This window comes from Canis lupus, chromosome 37 (genome assembly GCF_003254725.2).
Source record: "Canis lupus dingo isolate Sandy chromosome 37, ASM325472v2, whole genome shotgun sequence".
In the NCBI taxonomy this organism is placed as follows: domain Eukaryota; kingdom Metazoa; phylum Chordata; class Mammalia; order Carnivora; family Canidae; genus Canis; species Canis lupus.
In genome coordinates, this window is record NC_064279.1 from 14055048 (window position 1) to 14075464 (window position 20417).

Consider the following 20417-nt stretch of genomic DNA (forward strand, 5'->3'; position numbering starts at 1 on the left):
AGTTATTGATGGGATTAATAGAAAGAAAATACTGATAAAACATTTAAGCCATCTGCAAGAGAGATCATGCACTCCAGAGAGGTGCTGGTGTGCCTTGGCTAGTGGGTCAAACATCTTGCCAGACATGCCCATGTGACTATCACTTAATATTTTCCTTTTAGCTACTCATCCCCCAAATCCTTGCCTTTTATCTGTATCTGTGTATCCAAATCTTCCTTTCCGCCGACCTCCTTAGATGAAAATAATGGCCCCTGCATTGAAGAGCTGTCATTTCCCTTTTTCTCACATACCTACTCAGAGAATGTGACCCTGCGATAGAAAAGTGTCAAGTGAATAAAATGGGGTAGAAATCAAGTCCAAGAGACTTAGAAACTTAATTTCTCTGGCCTTCAATTTTCTAATTGGCTGTATAAATCATAGAACTATCTCTTTGTAGATCTGGAATGGGACTTTAGTATAGCTTATCCAACACGCTTGCTTAGCTGATGAGGAGAGAGGTGAGACTCTGAGATAGAGCAGCTTCCTGGAAGTTACGCAATGCCAGAGCCACCTCTAGAAGGCAGATCTCCTGACCCATAGTCTCTCTTCACCGTAGCTCGGGAGGACGTATCCATATTTTAATGTCAACATGATTCAATTAATGTCACATTTATTCAATGAGCGTTGAAATACAGGATAATTGAAAGGCATTCTTCTACATGCTGACTAGTACAAACTAGTATTAACACAATGTACTATGTGAAACCAAGATGCAGCTCATGACTGCCTACTCTTAATATTGTTAATATACTATTAATATTGATTACCTGGAAAAACGTATCTTTTCATATTTATCACTTTTTAAGTTTGTAAGCTTTTTAACCGTTGGCAATTCATTTTTATCCTCAAAGTGAAACATTTACCAATTTAGGTGTATTTCAATAGCTTTTTCCCCTTTCATATTTATCTTGTTATCCTCAGTGTCAGTAGCATTGACAAGAGAACGTGTTTTTCCTTCTTTTAACTGGCTGTTTTGGTGATTTGATAATTCAGTAGCACAGAAGTAATCCCTTAGAGCAAAGGAAAATAGAAACTCTAAAAAGACCAGGTTTTATCCCCTGTCTGTACATAAACAGTTGATCTTGTAAACTCCAGTCCCTTTCTCCATTCTTACACCCCACCTTCCCTGTAGGTTGGCCTTTGTGGCTTTGTTAACCACTTGCCAGGCTAGATTCCCTTTCTTTCTGAAGATTCTGTAAGAATGTAAATTCTATATTTCTCATTGTTTTGCATGTGATGCCATTGCTACACCTGTACCAATGCCTCCTTTTTTCTTTTATTTACTTCATCTTTGTCTCTACTCACTAGTTCTGGAAGCCAAGATGATTTCTAATATGAACTTCATACTTGTCTTTATGAATGCCCAACTGAACATCTTTTGTCTTATTTCTCACACATCTCAAGATATTGTGGATTGAAAGCAAATGCTTCTAACCCTCAATGGGCTAAAGCCAAGATTGGTAGGTTTGTTTGTTGGTTTGTCTTTACTGAGACAAGTCACAGCAGTTGCTGAAATTTTCCTATTTCTTTCTCTCTTCCCTAAACAAGAAGTATAAGAAAGATTTTAGATTTCTCTTTTATGCTTCTTCTCATTTGTTCTGTATGTGTAGTCCTTACTAAATTCTCCCCCATGTATTCCCTCTAGTTAGCCATTCTATTTCTGCCTGTGACTGCTGAGTTTCTAACCATTTCCTTCACTTTGCCCTTCAGGCCTCTTTGGCTTGAGTCCACCAACTTCCTACAGAATGCCTTGTTGGCACATCAACTGGGACCCCCTAGAACTCTTCAGGTATCAATCACTCTAGAATGAATAGCAACAATATTGATGACAAGCTAGCCTTTCGGTTTTGCTCACGAAAATCATTAACCATTTTTAGATAAATCACTACTGTTATAGTACAGCTTAGAACATGTACTTTTGTGATGTTTGATATAGGATTCGTGTTTTTTTTTTTTTTTTTCCTCTGCCCACTGAGGCATCATGTGGATAAGATTCTTCTGGGCTTTGGTTTCAGTCTCTATAACTGCCTATCTTTCTAAGATGTCTTTCAACATCTCCAAAACAGAATTTTATATACAACATATCATCTGTCATTTATACTAATTCCATCCCAAACATATCCTCTAAACATGGAAAGAATCCATCCAGGGGTGTGTGTGTGTGTGTGTGTGTGTGTGTTTGTGTGTGTGTAAGAGAGAGATTATAACAAAGAGACAGAACTTATATAGGTAATTTGAATTTGTGTTGGGGGCAGCCCTGGTAGCCCAGCAGTTTAGTGCCTGCCTTTGGCCCAGGGTGCGATCCTGGGGACCTGGGATCGAGTCCCACGTCGGGCTCCCTGCAAGGAGCCGGCTTCTTCCTCTGCCTGTGTCTCTGCCACTCTCTCTATCTGTGCCTCTCATGAATAAATAAATCTTAAAAAAATAAAATAAAGAATTTGTGTTGGCCTTTATGTCTTGCATGATTCATTAATGTACCAATTTGGTCCTTTAACAAGTTGCTGCTTCTTTCAGAACTAAAGAGTTCTAACTGACAAAAAGAATCAAGTGACTCTCCTCTGGTTCCCCTTATTTACATTTATAAGGGACATTGGACAAGTAATTGTACCCCTTTGAATTCTAATTTTACCATTATTAAAATGGTGATTGAACATTGGGAGATGTGCCATTATTCACAGACACCCAGGAACTGACTCCAGTGCTGGTTGGTACAAGGCCTGGAGAACCTGATGAGTCTAATCATCTTCTTGAAGAGAAGTACAGTGAGTCTGTGAGTAATTTTGTCCTGAGCCTAACATAAGCCCTGGGTGTGCATGAACAGTGCTCCAGAAAGAATTTAGACTTTCCTGATATGGCAAGACCCTATCTTCAAGGACAGTCACCAGCAGCTACACACTTGATCAGGAACTCTTCTGCTTAGAGGGATACCACTTCTCTTTGATGCTCTTTGACTTCCATTAAGTTTCTGTGCATATGCCTAAATAAAATGGGACTTGATCCAGCCTACAGTGTGCCTATTCATTGGTATGAGTTCAATAATCCATAGATAACCCCACTGGAACTCTGTATTGGTACTTACCTGTGTGTAAACTGTTCTTTGTCCTTATATCCTCTTTTTTTTTTTTTTTTTTAAATAAAGCCTGAGTAAACACCATAACAACTCATCTTAATATTGGCTACCTCTTGTACAGCTCCTGATGTGCAATGAGGCCTCAAATATTTAACCATGTGGAAAAACATAATGCAGTTGTATAAGAATTTATGCTTTAAAATACATAACATTTCTTATTTTATTTGGGCTTTATTGCCAGTAGCTTTTAAACTATGATTCCAAGGAATACTAATATTCTTTTGAGCTGAACTCTGAGGACTTTTGCCTCTCAAATCTAATAATAATTTTCTTAATTAACTGAAAATACCAATGAATAATGGGTTAATTTTTTTTTTCCATTTTTGAGTTCCCTATACCCTAAAAGCTCTGACTTTTAAGTCCATACCTGGTTTAGCACAGAATTATGTTTTACTATTTTAATTTACATATTATTTCATGAAAATTAACTTTCAGGTGTTTAGATCTTTGAGCATATAATGTTCACAACAATAGCAAGTGCTATTAATTCCTATTTATGGGAGTGGAGGTGGTGGTGGTGCAGATTTCCTGCATGAAAACTGCACAACAGTTCCATGTACCATGCATAGCCTCTTTTATTTCAGCCTTACATCACTTCTATGATGTATTTTTATCACCAGATTTATTTTTATTTTTATTTTTTTTAAAGATTTTGTTTATTCATGAGAGACATAGAGGCAGAGACATAGGCAGAGGGAGAGGCAGGCTTTCTGCAGGGAGGAGCCTGATGCAGGCCTCAATCCTAGGACTCCAGGATCATGACCTGAGCCAAAGGCAGATGTTCAACCATCGAGCCACCCAGATGCCCCCATCACCAAGTTTTAAATGATGAGACTGTGTCACCAGGCATCCCAGTGTCACAGACCCAGGAAAAGGAATCTCAGTTTCACAGCTCCAAAACCCGTGATCCTCTCCACTATACAGATGCATGATAGTTCTTAGAGTCTAATCTTACTGTTAGGTTATAAGCTCCTTTAGTGCAGAGATTATTTCATTTACTTTTTCCCTCCCACAGAAAATTCTATAAAATTGGATGTGGTTGTCTCCCTTTCATTTCTGCTAGTGATGCTTGCAAGGTGGGCTTTCTCCTCTATTACCTATACCCAAGGATTTCCCCCAAATTGTCTCCAGTACTTGGAATTAAGGATCTTCTGTTCCATACTAGGGTATATCTTTGTCTTTAATTTATAACTCAGCCTGTTCTGGCAGTCACCTACAAATGAGGCTTGGCAATTAAAAAAAAACAAATATTAAATGAATTTTAAATTGCCAAGGGAAGGGTTGTTTAAAACTCTCTGAGATAGCAGTTCATATTTAAATATGCTCATTATTAATTCCAGTATGAAATAATTTATATTTGTTATTAACACATGACAACAGCCAAAGGAAAAGTAGAAGATGACTCAACAGGAGACATTCAAGTGTGGAATCCAGAAAAATGAGAACAAAAGTTAATCCCAATAAGTTGGGAGTGTGATTAAGATCTAGCTATCTTAGTTTGGCTTTTTATTTAATATTCCAAATAGTGGGTACAGTGGTACAAAAATGATCTTGTTCTGGGAGATACAGTGTAGTATTATGGCCTATAGATTGAATGCACAATCTCAAATTCATATTATCATAGAATTATGTCTTAAATAAGTTAGTGTTTTGTTATCAAAACAGCATACAGGGCACCTGGATGGCTCAGTTGGTTAAATGTCTGCCTTGTACTTAGGTCATGATCCCAGAGTCCCAGGACCAAGTCCTGCATCAGGCTCCCCACTCAGTGGGGAGTCTGCTTCTTCCTCTGACCCTTCCCCTTCTCTTGCTCTCTCTGTCTCTCAAATAAATAAATAAAATATATATATTTTTAAAAAGCAGACATTGGTGGTAAGTGAAGAGTCATGACCATGTCCTTAGAGTTGTAAGAAAATTATCTGGGCAGCCCTGGTGGCTCAGTGGTTTAGCACCGCCTTCAGCCTGGGGTGTGATCCTGAAGACCCAGGATCGAGTCCCACATCAGGCTCCCTGCATGGAGCCTGCTTCTCCCTCTGTCTGTGTCTCTGCCTCTCTCTCTCTCTCTCTTTCTTTCTTTCTTTCTTTCTTTCTTTCTTTCTTTCTTTCTCTCTCTCTCTCTCTCTCTCTCTCTCTCAGTGCCTCTCATGAATAAACAAAATCTTAAAAAAAAAAAAGAAAGAAAATTATCTAGTGTGCCTTTAAGAAAAATATATTTATTATCCAGGAAGAATAACAAGTCCTCACACTTCTCCTCTCACCCTCTGTCTTTCTCTGTCTCATGTGCACACACATATATTCTGTATATATTCAAATATGTGTGTGTGACTCAGCTGAAAAAACAGTGCAGTTGTCAATCACTAAAATTTCCATTTCTGTGCCTCTGAATCAACTTATTTTTGGACCTCAGTGTCCCATACTGTTTTCACTTGCTTTTGATTTGTTTGTTTTTTAACCCAGTTTGAGATTGTTGGCATGCACTGTCCTGGTCCGGGTTAAATGTTTAGAAACAAACTGGAGTTTCATAGAGTTATTGCCATTCTCTTCATAATTTTTAGGATAATAGGTTACTTCTGAGGATACCACATTTAGACTGACTTGATGTTAATGGTAATTCAAAGTACCTGAATCAGGGGAAACAAATATTGGTACAGGACTGGGACTCTATTATTTTAAGATTTTTATGATATTTTATCTTCCTCTTATTTTCTTTTAATGTCTCATTCAAGAAGAGTTGCCAGCCATGTAACCATTGCTATGTCACTTGCTTAAGAAATTTTTAGATGGGAATAGAGGAATTAGGGAATAATGTAGTAAAATGTTTATTAATAAAAAAGAAATAATGGAACATAGACTTTATAATGCCTTTTAGATAGCGTTTCATCCTCAGTGGCATGTTAACTTCTTATTATAAAAGAAGTTATTTATTAAAAAGCAACAGTGATGGAACGTATTAGCATCTGTATTTTTTGTACACAGAATAAAAATATTGGAGCACATATAAAAATCAGATTTGTAAATAACTTCAAGATGGATTCACTTTTTGTAACTATCATGTAAAATGAGATATGAAAAATATTCTTTTAAACAGCAATAACTCCAGAGAGTTGGGGGAGATTTTTTCAGAATATTGATAATGGAGAATTGCATTTTTACTGCTTTACATTTCTTCCCCAAAGCATGCAAATAAAAAGAAAGTTTTTACATGAGAGCAATTTTAGCCTACAACAGGATTTTTTTTGAGAGTTTCCTCTACAGTGGCCAATTTTGTATGAAAAAAATTATTTTAGTCCTAATTGCAGGCAGACTAGTTAGGTCGCTAGCTCTGTTAAGGTTGAATTTCACTTGAACTTTGTAATAGTATGATCTTTTCTCAGAATTTAATAACTGGCTCAAATATTTAATAGTGGAAGCTTTCATTAAATTAAAAAGAAATCAAGATATATTTTTAGAAGAACTAACTTCTTTTCCTTATCAGTTTTATCGACTTTAGGAGAAAAGGAAGAGAATAGAACCAATCTCTTTCTGTACTTAAATAGACATTAATGCTATAACCCCAGCAAATAATTTATTTCAGTGTATATCATCCTTCAAAAGATCGGAGAATCACCAAATGGTGGCAATAACTATTCTCCTAGCTCTGCTGAATAGCAAATTGCACCAACTGTGAATCTCTTCACTTGTCTACTGGATAATCATTCTTTTTAGTACTCACATACATTCTCTAGATCAGTTTCAGATTGCACACCGTCAACTTCTTCATTGCCTAATAGTTTTTGGTTAAGTACAATGACTCGTTTTGAAATCAAGTGGGGAAAGATGAGAGTTGAAAGATGTTGTTTCCATGTGTCATTCTGTAAATAGATGACAAAAGATCATGAAATGGATTAATTTACAAGCATCCTTAGAAATGGAATGTTTTGACATAAAAGCATGTTGTAAACCTTTTTTAATTAAATTGCATTGTACCATGCACTCTCTTCTCCCCAGGGTTCTGTTGACCTCTCACCTCTTATTTTGTCCTACAGGCACTCCACTGCTGGTGAGGAGAAGCAGTGACCCAGCGCCAGGCCCACCTGCTGATGCCCAGCCAAGTGCTTCACACCCCAGTGGCCAGAGTCTGAAACCTGTTATTCTAGTAGGTATCCTGCAGTTTGCATTTCTAATGAAAGATCAAAGTACCTTACCCAAAGACTAACTGGGACTTTGCAGTCTTAAGTAAGTTGATCATTAGAGAGCATTTGATAGGATATATAATAGTATTAGTTAGTGATAGCTACTATGAGCTATTACTGGAATACAAGTTCTCGTGGTAGCTATTAATTACATAGCACTGATTATGTGCCAAGGATTCTTTTAAGTGCTTTACACTAAGTCATTTAAACTTCCACATCAAGGTAAGCACAAATTTTTGCCTCCATGGTACTGATAATGAAATTGAGGCACAGGAAGGTTTAGTAATTTGTCTAAGGTCACAGCTAGTAAGTGACACGGTCAAGAATCTAACCCCAGGTGGTTTGGCTCCAAAGTCTGTGCTCTTAACCAGCACACTACACTGTTGAATTCCTTCCATCCTCCTGCTTTGAATTGCCCAAGGATATAATTTTATATGTTTTCAATGTGTTAATGCCGTGCTTTTTGAAGTCATACCACGATGAATGGTCATATAGTTTCAAGATACCATTTTCATATTATGTGGTGCCAGCACTGGGTTTCTAGAACTCAACACTCAAATTAAAGAGAAATAAAATTATGTACCAGAAGTGCTTATAACAAGACACACTTATAACTGATCGGTTAAATGGAGAATGAATCCTGAAGAGACGATGTCCTCCTTTCATATGGTACTGTTGGATCTTTCTGATACATCCTGAGTCACTTGGAAGAGTTACAACTGTGGTCGATCCTTTGAAATAGGTGCAATAGGTGATCTTCAGTAGCATAGCCATATTAAAATGATTCCTAGGAGAAGACTCTTCCCCATTTTAAGTTTCACTCTCTGTAGTGCCTTAAGAAAAATAAAACAATGTTTTAGAGCTATATAAAGATGCTGAATGAGCTAACTGGATTTTCCCAGTTTGGTGTAAAATGTTCTTATCAAGAACCAGAGCCAATGTCTACGAATTAGGAGTCACTATACCAAACCATTGAGTATTCACTAATAAGTTTGTGGCAATATTTTGGCATATTTTCTTGGTAAACATCAAAGTATTTGAGATGTAATGTTTCTCCACCATCCTTTTAAGGAAACATATTTAATGGAACATTACGTTAATAAAAATCAGGTGTCTGTGTTCTACTTTAATGGTGAGTTTAAACAGAACCAGTATGTGGTAGGGTGTGTGTGTTTAACACACTGATTGAGACCATGTTAAGCCCAAGTATATTGGATTGGAGGAAGAGAAGCTATATAAATGAGAAAATTTAGTTTATTGCTTACTTTTACAATGTCAATATACCCCAAATCAGAATGTATCTGATTTTGTTACCATCAGTTACATGCAGAAAATCACCAGTATTTAGTTCAATGTTTTTATCACTTAGGTTCTATGTTTAGACCAATTGAAAATACTCGATACTGTTTTCCCTACAGGAAAAGGACTACTGTGTTTCTGTTAAATCCCATATTCTTGCTAAATTATGATACCACTGACTTCTAGGTTGAGATATTTGATGAGGGAGCAAGCATATTATTACTAGCAAAGATGCAAATCCTAATTCAAGAAGAAAAGCTGGCACCCCAGATCCTTTTACCTAAGTGTATGCAAGTTAGCAAGCAGTGACTGAGTCTGTGTGTATCAACAGTAAAAAGGGAAACACATTTCTTCCTCTACTCAGTGTTCTCTGTGGCTGATGAAATGCAGATCTGAGACCCAAAGAATAGAGTCTGGTCCTTGGCTTGCCATAGAATATTGGCACATCCTAGTCTTCTCTTTCTTCAATTGTAAAATAATGTCCAAGCAAACTTTAAGCCTTATCAGTCCAAGGTGTAGACATTGTGCCCTATTTATCTTTCTATCTCTAGTGCCAGGTACATGGAGGGTGCTTAGTGGACTTAGGAATGCAGACACATATTAGTCTGGGAAAAGTTCTAGAATTTCTCAGCAGTTTATCCACTTTTTCTCATTTGGCTCTTCTCTGTTCCCCAAAAGATCCACCAGGTAAATGTTTATCTGCTCCAAAGTCTGATTCACCTCAGGTAAGAGACAGATAGTTTAACTGCTATACCATGAAGAGCAGGCAAAGTTAGTAAAGGAAGACATTTAATTGAGTCTATTTTACCTAAAAGAAAAATATGTGTATGCATGCATGTGTGTATTATGATTTTATTCATTTATTCCTGTGTATCCTAACTCATGGACTATTTAGACATGTATTGTCCAATATTCTAGCCACTCAGCCTGTGTGGTTATTGAGCACTGGAAATGTAATTTGACTGTGATGTACATCATGGACTTTAAAGATTGAGATATTAAAAAAAGACTAATATGAAAGATCTCATGAATAATTCTTATATTGACTACACATTGAATTAATACTATGGTATATTAGGTTGAATAAAGCATCTTATCAAAATTATTTTTACCTGTTCCTTTTTAAAGGATGGCTGCTAGAAAACTTATCTGTGGCTCACATTCTATTTCTATTGGACAGAACAGCTCTCGATAGAAGTAAAATTGGATATAACATTAATGAAATGGTTTGAGACTCTTGGGAGGAGCTCTTTGAGTTGCACATCATCTCTGGGGTACCAGTCTTATTAGGTTTGCCTGGGGCAGTCATAGTCTGTGCCTCTTGTTTTGGCATAATTATTAAGAGTGTCCACACTAACTCTCAGAGGTATCCATGTATGGATGATAAATTATGTGGCACCCTACGTAGAGCCTCATAGTCACTTTCATGGTTTGCTCTGTGATAAGAGGACCGGGCTTGCAGGGAAACCAAGGGAACCCAACCGCAACTCTCTCATCGGAGCACACTGCAGAGAGGGGTTGGTGTGGCCAGCGCCTTAGCCCAGGGAGAACAGGATTGGATTCCGCAGATTCATTCCTATCTCTAAGATCTGATAGTTCTACTTGGTGCATCCTCTACAACTTCAGCGGCACCATACTTGATGCCTGTGATTTAATAAGTGATGATGAATATAGGAATGTGTGATAATACAGCCATGGTGCAACTGACATGAAGAATAATTGTTTGAAACACTCTGTTCAATTGCATTGCATTTCAATATCCAAAGGAAGAAAAACAATCAAAATTTCCATCTCTTAAACTGAGTGTTCACATGTACGTAATTCACAGAGGGCAGAGCCCCAAGTGGGTTATGTTCAGTCATTCCCAAGAAATGAAACTTACAACCCACAGCTTAAAAAGCTGTAAGGATGATTATTTGACACATTTGATTATGTTGAAATATTGCCTTTAAACCGTAGTTGATGACTGTTATTTTTACTTGTACTTCATTAGACTGATTATAGCAGGAAGAATTTTCTTTGATGCCAAGAGATACATGTTTGTGAAAAGTTAGAAAAGTTGCACTTGTTTTCTGTCTGGTTACATTATTACAAATTGGTTATTTAAGACATACACCCTCAGACAAGGTGAAGTTTTAAAAAGCTTTTAAATTAGACAAATCAAATTCTCTACAAGCCTCAAATTCTGTATATTGAAAAGCCACCAAATCTCACTATTTGTTACTTAGAGTAGCAACAGCTAGACAGCATGGGAACTTATTTTCTTTCTTCTTCTTTTCATAAACCCATCAGTTAATCAGAATAGCATAATTATTAATGTACAAAGCATAATGACTATTTATCTTTCAAGGCAATAGAAAATCCAATTCTACTGACTGCTTTTGAATTAAAGAAAGAGAATCCTGGGGGCAAAATGTAATAGTGGGAGTCTGCTTATGGGATGTCTTACCTCACTTGCCTTGATTGTAACCTGGTGTTCTTGGCTTAAGGGCATGCCATAAAACCAGGTTCTTGAAATTGATGTTCCTGAATTTGTGGGTAGAAGAGAACTCTAAAACAGATGTGATTTTTTTCTTAATATCCGGTTAACTACTATGGTTGTTTTGTGTTTTAATGACTGTTTATAGTTTCACATTTAACCCCTAAAGCAAAATGATCCTGCAGGGCGAGTAAATTAAAAAGTGGATTCCTGAAAATTATAATGCTGTGGTTGTTCTTGGATAGTAAATGACTTCGTTTGTTCTAAAACTGTTACTTGTCTTGCGTCACCAAAATAAATTAAGAAAATATTGGTCTGTCTCTTAAAAGTCCGTATCCATAATGTATACATTTTATTTTTTAAAAATAACATGGCAATATTGAGGTTATTAAATTGAGAGTCCATGGATGAGTTTCAGAGGGTCTGTTAACTCTGAAGTTTTATGCTGTGGACTGTTGCATGTGCATGCAATTTTTTGTGAAGAAGACTATTACTTTTTTTTTTTTTTTTGAGACTTCATCACTCATCAAATTCTAAAAGGAAAAAAAATATCAAGAACTACTTATATGCAGGTTTAGGATGAAACAATATGGGAAACACATCAGTTCTCAGAATTTGATGAATGATAGGGATTAAGAGGTACAATGGGATTGACACCACCCTCCCTCAAATATTAAATAATTAAGGCTATTTCCTCTTATTATCACCTTGCCCCCAACACATAGGATATAAATTCAAGATGTAAGGATGAATAGAGGTTTTTGAATTGCAGCACTTTAGTGAGTAGCAACCTGATTAGCAGCAAGAGAAAGATTGGAGGTAAAGGGAAGACACCCTGGGGAGAAGTGTTTCCAGTGGTCCTGGGCGTTCAGGGAGATGAGATGATTCTTTGTAGTTTTTCCTATTTTATCAGCAAAGATAGTAGCAAGTAGCTTCAAGTGGGAGGAAGTATTTCCAACGAACAGGAACATTCTCTGTGTTGTGCAGACAACATCTTGGAGCATTGATTTGAGAGATTTTCCTCTATGCGTCACATATATTGAAATCATCATCAGTGTTGATCCCAGTTTAAACATTTTCACATCTATGAAAGAAATCATTTAAATATTACAGAGAAATATTAATAGCTTGGCTTTTAGTATTAAAATCATCAAATTGTCACTGAGAGATGTCACAGGACTTTTGGTTGTGGATCACTGACTGTCAGAACCCAACAATAGAAACTTAACATTTTGAATAACCAAATCATATTTTTCTATCTGTTAGGTATACAATTAAGTAGCTGTGGAAATATTGCAAAGAGTAATTGTTGTAGACACTGATGTAGATTGAAAGGAAGACTCTATTCATTGTCTTCCAAAGGGGAGAGATGGATGCCAATGAGCAAAAGGGAGGGAGAAATAGCATGTAATATATAATTGGTTATTTAGAGATACTGAAGCCTACAAAAGGTTTTTCTTTTTTTTTCCCCCTTCCTGACACAGTGATTTAATAATAGTCCTGGTGTTTGTAACTCCAGCTGTTCACGCTGTGTGCTGATAAGACCAAAGCTTGGAGACACATTGCAACGATGGTTTTCATATGGCTTTGTTTTCAAGAGATAAACCTGCCATCCAATATTTCATGGGGCCAAATGTTTACTTAGTTTGGCAAGTTTAGGCAGCTTAATTTCTGAAGCAGTTATGTCTATAAGACTTGAGTTCCAAGTGGGGAAAATCCAGAAGCCTAATTTATTCTGCAACAGAATTTTTCACCAAATCTTACAGAAGTTGGTGAAACAAATTTGTATTCTCTGAATGTACGTACCATGACTAATAAAGGAACGTGAGAAATGTGACTCCTATTTAGGTGTATGCTCCTTGATCATTCTTCTTGGGTCGAGTACGGTTCTGAAAGGCTAAAAGAAGGATCACTATTCAGAGGTTAGTTTCAGAAATTAAAAAAATAACCATGACATGTCATCTTTTGCTGTTTAAATTGATCTGCACATAATGAAAATTGAATGGGGGCACCTGGGTGGCTCAGTCAGTTCATCTTCCACTTCTTGATTTCGGCTCAGGTTGTGATCTCAGGGTTGTGAGATCAGCCCTGCATCTGGCTCCACACGCAGTGGAGTCTGCTGGAGATTCTCTCTCCCTCTGCCGCTCCCCCTGCTTACAAGCTTATGCTCTCTCTCAAATAAATAAACAAATAAGTAATTATACAAATAGAAATCTTTTTTTTTTTAAAGAAGGGAAATTGAATGAGTTTTGCTTTCATGTCAACAGTAACTAATCCTTTAGATGCCCAAGACCATCTGGCCATGTGCCATCTGGAAAGCATAAGTTATGATGACTGTCCTCCAGAAACTTCCAACCTGAGCAGATCTAAAGCAATTAAACAACCCTAGCAATCCTCAAGCAGGTATCAAATGATCAGATAATACATTTTGAGGATCAGAATTAGTGTCCTTTGTCTTTGGTCTGCACTTTGCTCAGCCTCTCATACCCCTTGAGGGAATTCTCATGTGCAGAATCTCTGTTAGCCCTTATCTCACCCAAATATAACTACTTATTTACATGTTTGCTACAAGACTGAGCTCCTCAGAGGCATGAGTCAATATATTCATTTTTGTATTCAAGCCCCCAACACCTGACACATAAATATATGGCCAGATGATTAAAATTCTTACTTCTGAGATGGACAGAATGAATTCAATGATTCTTAACACATCTTGTAGAGATGTGCATGCTTGCATGTATGTGTATTAGAGGTATGAATGAATGTTTGAATTAGAATGTGAAAATTGTGAAATTACCTGTTCAACATACTGTTTTGCTCCCTAAATAGCTTTAGTTTAGAATTTTCTGCTTTAGGACAATGTGTTACCTGTGTTGACAAGGAGAGAGAGATGTTTAAATACAAATTCTCCACTTGGAATTAAAATGTGGGTTGACGGCTCAGGTCAGCAATTTCAATTGTGAGAAATACTTCATCTCTTTAGAGTCCTAGCAAGTGAATTCACATAGAAATTGGGTCTGAGAATAAGAGAAATTAAGAGAACAAGCTTTGACAATTTTGGAGATGAACATTATAAAGCCTAACTTTGTTCATGCCCTCGATATATGAACAGAGAATAGAAATTAATATGCATTGCAAGGGAGTCAATTATCTGAGCTCGAACGTCTTTGTCAACAAAACTGTGAATTCTGGAATCAAAAAAGTTCATGATCTTGGCAGTTATAGCCTTGTAATTTTCTAATAACTGTGTTCAAAGAATTTAGAAAATCCTTGATTAGACTGGAAACGTCTGGACAACATAACTCTCGTACACCTACCACATCTGCAGATTTCCCCTTCGAAATGTTCCTCCTATTCCATCTTCTATAAGAGGTTCTTCTGGTTTCAAGTGATTTGGAAGAAAAGAAAAAAAAAATCCTGATATGTGAATTAATTCAAGAGTATGGGAACGTTTACAAGGTGTTCCTTAGCAAAAACACTAATGAACATCTTGTGTTAGCAGTGTGGGCAAATGTAATTTGACAGTGTTGTTTAAAATTTGTTAAAGATGATGTTTAAAGTAGCTTTATTCTAAAGGTCAGGATCTTGTGTTCTGATTGCAGCAATAACTCAGTGACCCTGAGTAAATTATTTAAATTGTGCATGATTTCCTCAAATTTCATGTAACTAAAAGGAAATAATAAATAGAAATCCTATAGGAACTTCTGTTGTTCTTAGGGACCGAAACATCCAGACTAGCAACTTCAGGGTTCCAGATTTAAATTAACTTGATGGATATGAATTCAACTTTAAAATTCCTTTTAATACCTCAATATTTATAATTGTCCATGAAATGAGATTGTATTTCTATCCAAAATACCAAAGTTTATTTTTATTGCTCAGGGTAATAATATTAAGATATGTGTGTGTGTGTATTTAAAAGGCCAAATGCACACAAAAAGGCAGCGCATAAAAACATATACCCACACATATGCGCACTTAAATTGTGTAGAAGAGAGCACAACTTAAATCTGAAGGTTCAAGTACAAGTAGATCATGTTGCTTTCAAGTGAAAACTGAAGGGTATGGACAATATCTTCTTATGTTCTGGTGGAACTTCCATGTTGTGGATACTTACTGAAAATTGATGGCACAGAAGGAAAGGGTTAATAGAAGTTTATCTTGGGAAGATTCAAGACGATTGTTATTAAGAGGAAATTTTTTTTTCCCTTGAGCATGGTGTGATTCTTAGAAATCTCTTCTGATGGGTGATTTCTTTTTTTCTCACAACATAAACTCTTCTGAAGTACAAGTTTCATTTTGGTTTTTCCTTTCAAACTTTAGTCATAGAATGACACTGTACAGACATTTAAAAGACTTCTCTCTTTCTCAGGAGGGTGGCCCCTTTCCTAATACCTCTGTACTTTAAAACAGAATTCTGATTTAGATGAATCACATTTTAAAAGTAGCTACTGTGTGTGTTTTACGCTTGTGGAAACATACAGCGTCCTCGTAAGCAGCATGTGAGCTTGTCACCATACAGCTTTTGATGTCTGATTAGATGATCATAGGGACATCTGGAATGAGTTAGTTTTGAAGTTACTGGTGTGAGGCACTAGAGAATCCAAAGCCTTCTGACAGACTTGAACCAGTAAAAACACTGCTACTTTTAGCAAATCTTTTTTAACTTGCGACTGGCTGATGATTTTCAGACTGACATTGCCCTGATGTTTTCCAACTGACTTTCCAGGCCTCTTTTCCTACAAAGCTCCCTCCTTTTAAGCAAAAAAAAAAAAAAAAAAAAAAAAAAAATATATATATATATATATATATATATATATATATATATGGATAAATGGCATTTGTTGCAAAAATCATAAAGGATTATTCCCCTTTAAAAGGAAAAGGCAGATTCTTAAGCATCAGAAGTCAGAATTGATGGTTGATGGATTGGCTTCTAAAGAAATTGTGTTGTCTCCTTTTTCTGTGCTTTTAATTTCATTGCTATGTCGACCATCCATGCCTTCTTAAATTTTAAATAAAGTATATTTGGCAGTCAGCTATGTTCTATGAAGAGCCAAACATAAGTAAGCATCTGAAGCATTTGATATTGCTATAGTGTGATAGCACATATCTAGAACACCCATCAAAAGTTCACACATTCATCAAGTCAAAATGTCATTGGAATAGTCTCAGCATATATAGGCATTGTTGAGTTAAGGGTCGTTTCATTTGTCCAGTGAGGTTTTTACTAGTATAAGATGGTTCCTTATTGTTTTATGAATAAAATGATTATGTACCTATAAGTATCTGAAACTACAAAATTTGGCAGGCCGTTCTCCTGCATTGAAACACCTGACCATTTCCCATGCCTCCAGGTTCTATTTTGAATTTCTTGGCCTTGATAGGACTTTTTTTTTTATTGTGGTAAAATACACATCATATTTTCCATCTTAACCGTGTTTTAGGTGTACAGTTAAGTGGTACTAGGTATGTTCACAATTTTGAGCAACCATCTGCCATCCGTCTCCAGGACTCTTTTCATCTTATAAAACTAAAACTCTGTACCTATCATTCAATGGAGAAAGGAGAATAAAGTTATCTTTTTTTAGTGTGGTGGAATGTACGTAACGTAAAATTTACATTTTAATCATTTTTCAGTATACAATTCAGTGATATTAAGTACATCCGTGTTGTTGTGCAGCTGCCAGCCATGATCCATCTCCAGAACATTTTCATCATCCCCAGCTGAAATTCTGTACTCTGTAAATAGTGACTGCCCACTTCTTTCTCCCCAAGCCCACTGTTCTATGTTCTATTTCTATAAATTTGACCATTCCAGGTATTTCATGTTAAGTGGAATCAGACAATATTTGTCCTTTGGTGTCTGGCTTATTTCACTTAGCATCATGTTCCCAAGGTTCATCCATGTTGTTGCATGTGCCATAATTTTCTTCCTTTTTAAGAACTAGTATGTGTGTGTGTGTGTGTGTGTGTGTATCGCATTTTGCTTATCCATTCATTTGTTGATAAATGCTTTTGCTACCTTCCTTTTTATAGCTATTGTGAGTAATGCTTCTGTGGATGTGGGTGTACAAATATCTTTTAGACCCTGTTTTCAATTATTTTGGTTGTACACCCAGAAGTGGAATTGCTGGATCATATAGTTATTTTGAGTTTTTTGAGGAACCACCATACTGTTTTCCACAGTAGCTCTACCGTTTCGCATCCTCACCAATAAGTTTCACAAGGGTCCCCAGTCTCTCCACATCCTAACATTTGTTATTTTCTATTGTTTAGATAGTATCCATCCTTATAGGTGTGAAGTGGCATGTCCTAGTTTTGATTTGGATTTACCTAATGGCTAGCGATGTTGAGCATCTTTTCAGGTGCCTATTAGCCATTCATATCCAGGTCTCCCCCACTATCAAAAGTAGAATGTCCCAGTGAAAACGTTTTGTAAGCCAACATGGCATGAAGCATGAAAGCAATGACGATTAATTTATATGGGAAAAGTTTTAAGCATTCCCATACCCAAAAAGTAACATCTCCTAAGCTTTTCTAATACCTTAGGACACATCTTGTGAACCATTGCACAACATAAATCATGATAAAGCACAGATACTCACAGACACAGTTGAAAGATATGACAGCTTGATGCTGAGTGTAGTTCTCAGGGAAAGGGCTTGGTGGTGCCACTCTAGCTCCTTGGGGTGCAGACTGGCTACAAAACACACACTTAATGCTATTTTTGCTTTTTTTCCCATCAAAGCAAAAATCCTCTTTGGGTTTCTTTTAGTTGGTGAAAACAGGTACTTAGATCTTTTACAAAAGATTAGTAGATCTTTGTAAAGTAGATCTTTTGTAAAAGGAAAATGGTGTAATGTGAACTTTCAGAAAGTACCTGTTATCTTCCTTGGAGAAACATAATTCAATTGCTTTTTAAAATGGAATTTGTTGTTGAGTTTTAGGCATTCTCTATGTATTGTGGATATGAATCCTTTTTATATAGATGATTTGCAGATGGGTTTTTTTTTGCTCATTCTGCAGGTCGCCTTCTCACTCTGTTAAAAGTGTCCTTTGGTGTACAAAAGTTTTTCATTTTTGTGAAGTTGGTTTGTCTCCATTGTTGCTCCTGTTGCTGGTGTCTTTGATGTAAACCCTTACTTACCAATGCACACAAGCAAATCTTTATTGTAATTCTATCTTATGTTATAATTTTCCTCATTTTATATATCTTTACTAGACTCTGAGCCCCTCGTGGATGGATCACATTTCCTCTATGAACGCAGACCAGCACTGTGCCTAAAGAACAGGGGTTACTTATAAAAGGTTTATATGAAGAATGCAATACATTTTCCAATCTCACAATAGCCTACTTAAACCATGAAGCAATTTAATTGCTGTTTTAATAGCATTAATCTGCATGCTAGGTCTGCCAACAGATGGCCACATAATAGTACCCAGGATGTCATGGAGTCAGGGACTTTCTTTGCTCAGTTCCAAGTTCGTGTCAGATGTAGACACTTTATTATATATACTCAGATATATTATTTTATTCCATTAAAATATGCAAATTCAGCTTTATTCACTCTGTTGTCTAGGTGAGGATGCTAAGGCTCAAACAAGTTAACTCATTTACACCAGATCATATTACTAAGTAGCAGTGCTAGCATTTTACCTCAAATGAGTCTTTTTTTTTTTTAATTTTTTTTTCATTTTTTTTTCAAATGTGTCTTAATCCGCAATAGACTCTTTTCATTCTATCGCTCAAATGTTAGCTTTGCAGGTTGCACCCTAGAGTCTATACCTTCGTCCCATTGATGCTGCCATTCCTCAAATGCTTTGGGCAATCTTTATTTGAAACTTCTCTCAAAGCCAGTTTATAAGCCTCTTCCCAAAAGGAAAAAAAAATCATTTCATTATTTTATAGTCACACTTTATGTGTCCACCAAAAATGGTATCATTCTAATTGATGCCAAGGTATATATTGTGAAGTTGGTCTCAAAAGACTTGGCTGTTTATACAATTTAGATAGTCCTATGAAGCAGAAAGTTTTGCCATCACAAAAAATCCGATGTGAGCGCCAAAAACATTTATGGAAGAACAGATTCAGATGTGCTTAAAGTGGCAGAGTTTTATAGCCATGCTTTGTTTATCCAATTGTCTAGTGGTTAAGACAGCTAGGTTTTCTCCCTGACTCATCCATTGGCTCTTTGTCAAGTTAGGCAAGTATAATTTTGTCCTCTGTCTGGAAGAAGAAGATTGTCTTCTATCTTGCTCACAGTGGAATTGCAAGGTTAATGCTTTTTATCTTGAGTATAGCATTTAGCAGACTGTGGGTGCTTAATGTATGTTAATAATAGTGATAATAATGAATGTTGATAATTAAAGGTCTCTTATAATTACCGAATTTCTAATGTGTGTTAAATATAATTAAAGGGAAATGATTTAAATTAATATGCATGCACACAAAAACTAGAGCTAGCCACAGCTTTTATTTTTAGCTTCTGAACTAATGTCATGGTTGTGAATCCAGTATTAAGAAATTCAATTATGATGACAGTTTGACTAGGATCATGTATGGGAAACCCATGCAGAGTCTGGAAACAAGAAAGGCATCTGTCTGAGTTGAAAACCATGGCTGTGGCTGGGAAACCACAGGAACTTTTGTGATTGGAGCTTGACCACATGAGATTGTGCATCAGATATTATTATTATTAATCCCTGTAATATTGTTTGTGAGTTCTAGAAGAGAAAGGTACTTTTCTTGGTAGCTGGGTACCATCCCAGGAATGGATAACAAACCCTTCTGCCTGGATGGTCTCTAGAAGACATAGAGGGAGTAGAGGAAGCAATAATCATAAATAACTTTCCATGAAATTCAGCCTGGAGACTCATCCTTTGAATTCAAAGTAATATTATCTCATAAGGTACAAGAGTGGTGGATAGGAGTTGTAGAACCTGAGAGACAATAGGCTACAGTGGTTAGTAACTTGCATTATTATTATTTATAACTTGTGTTATTGATAATGTGTATGAAGCTTGGCCACCTGGTTCAAATCTAGTTTTGCCACTGATTAGCTGGTTGATTTGTGTAAAATATTTCCCTTCTTTTGGTCTCATCTTACTCATCTTTAAAATGGTGATAACAGTATTTACCTCATTTTATTAAGAAATAAATGAGGAGTTATTTGTAAAAACCCTCACAATGTATGGCAAGCACTATATGTTTGTTAAATATATATGTTGGAAGGGCAGTAGGATAAGTTACATTATAGAAATAATTCTAAGAGGAATCTTTTTTAAAGACTTGATT

At 36.3% G+C, this 20417-nt stretch overlaps 1 protein-coding gene across 7 annotated transcripts in view; it reads left to right on the forward strand.

Moving 5' to 3' along the window:
• The window catches only part of PARD3B (par-3 family cell polarity regulator beta), a 981548-nt gene that overhangs the window by 449866 nt on the left and 511265 nt on the right, over positions 1–20417 (forward strand). For all 7 annotated transcript variants that reach the window (XM_049106749.1, XM_049106751.1, XM_049106755.1 and 4 more), the window contains one exon: positions 7195–7304. In XM_049106749.1, coding sequence (XP_048962706.1) covers positions 7195–7304 — 110 coding nt within the window. The remainder of the gene's footprint in view (positions 1–7194; positions 7305–20417) is intronic.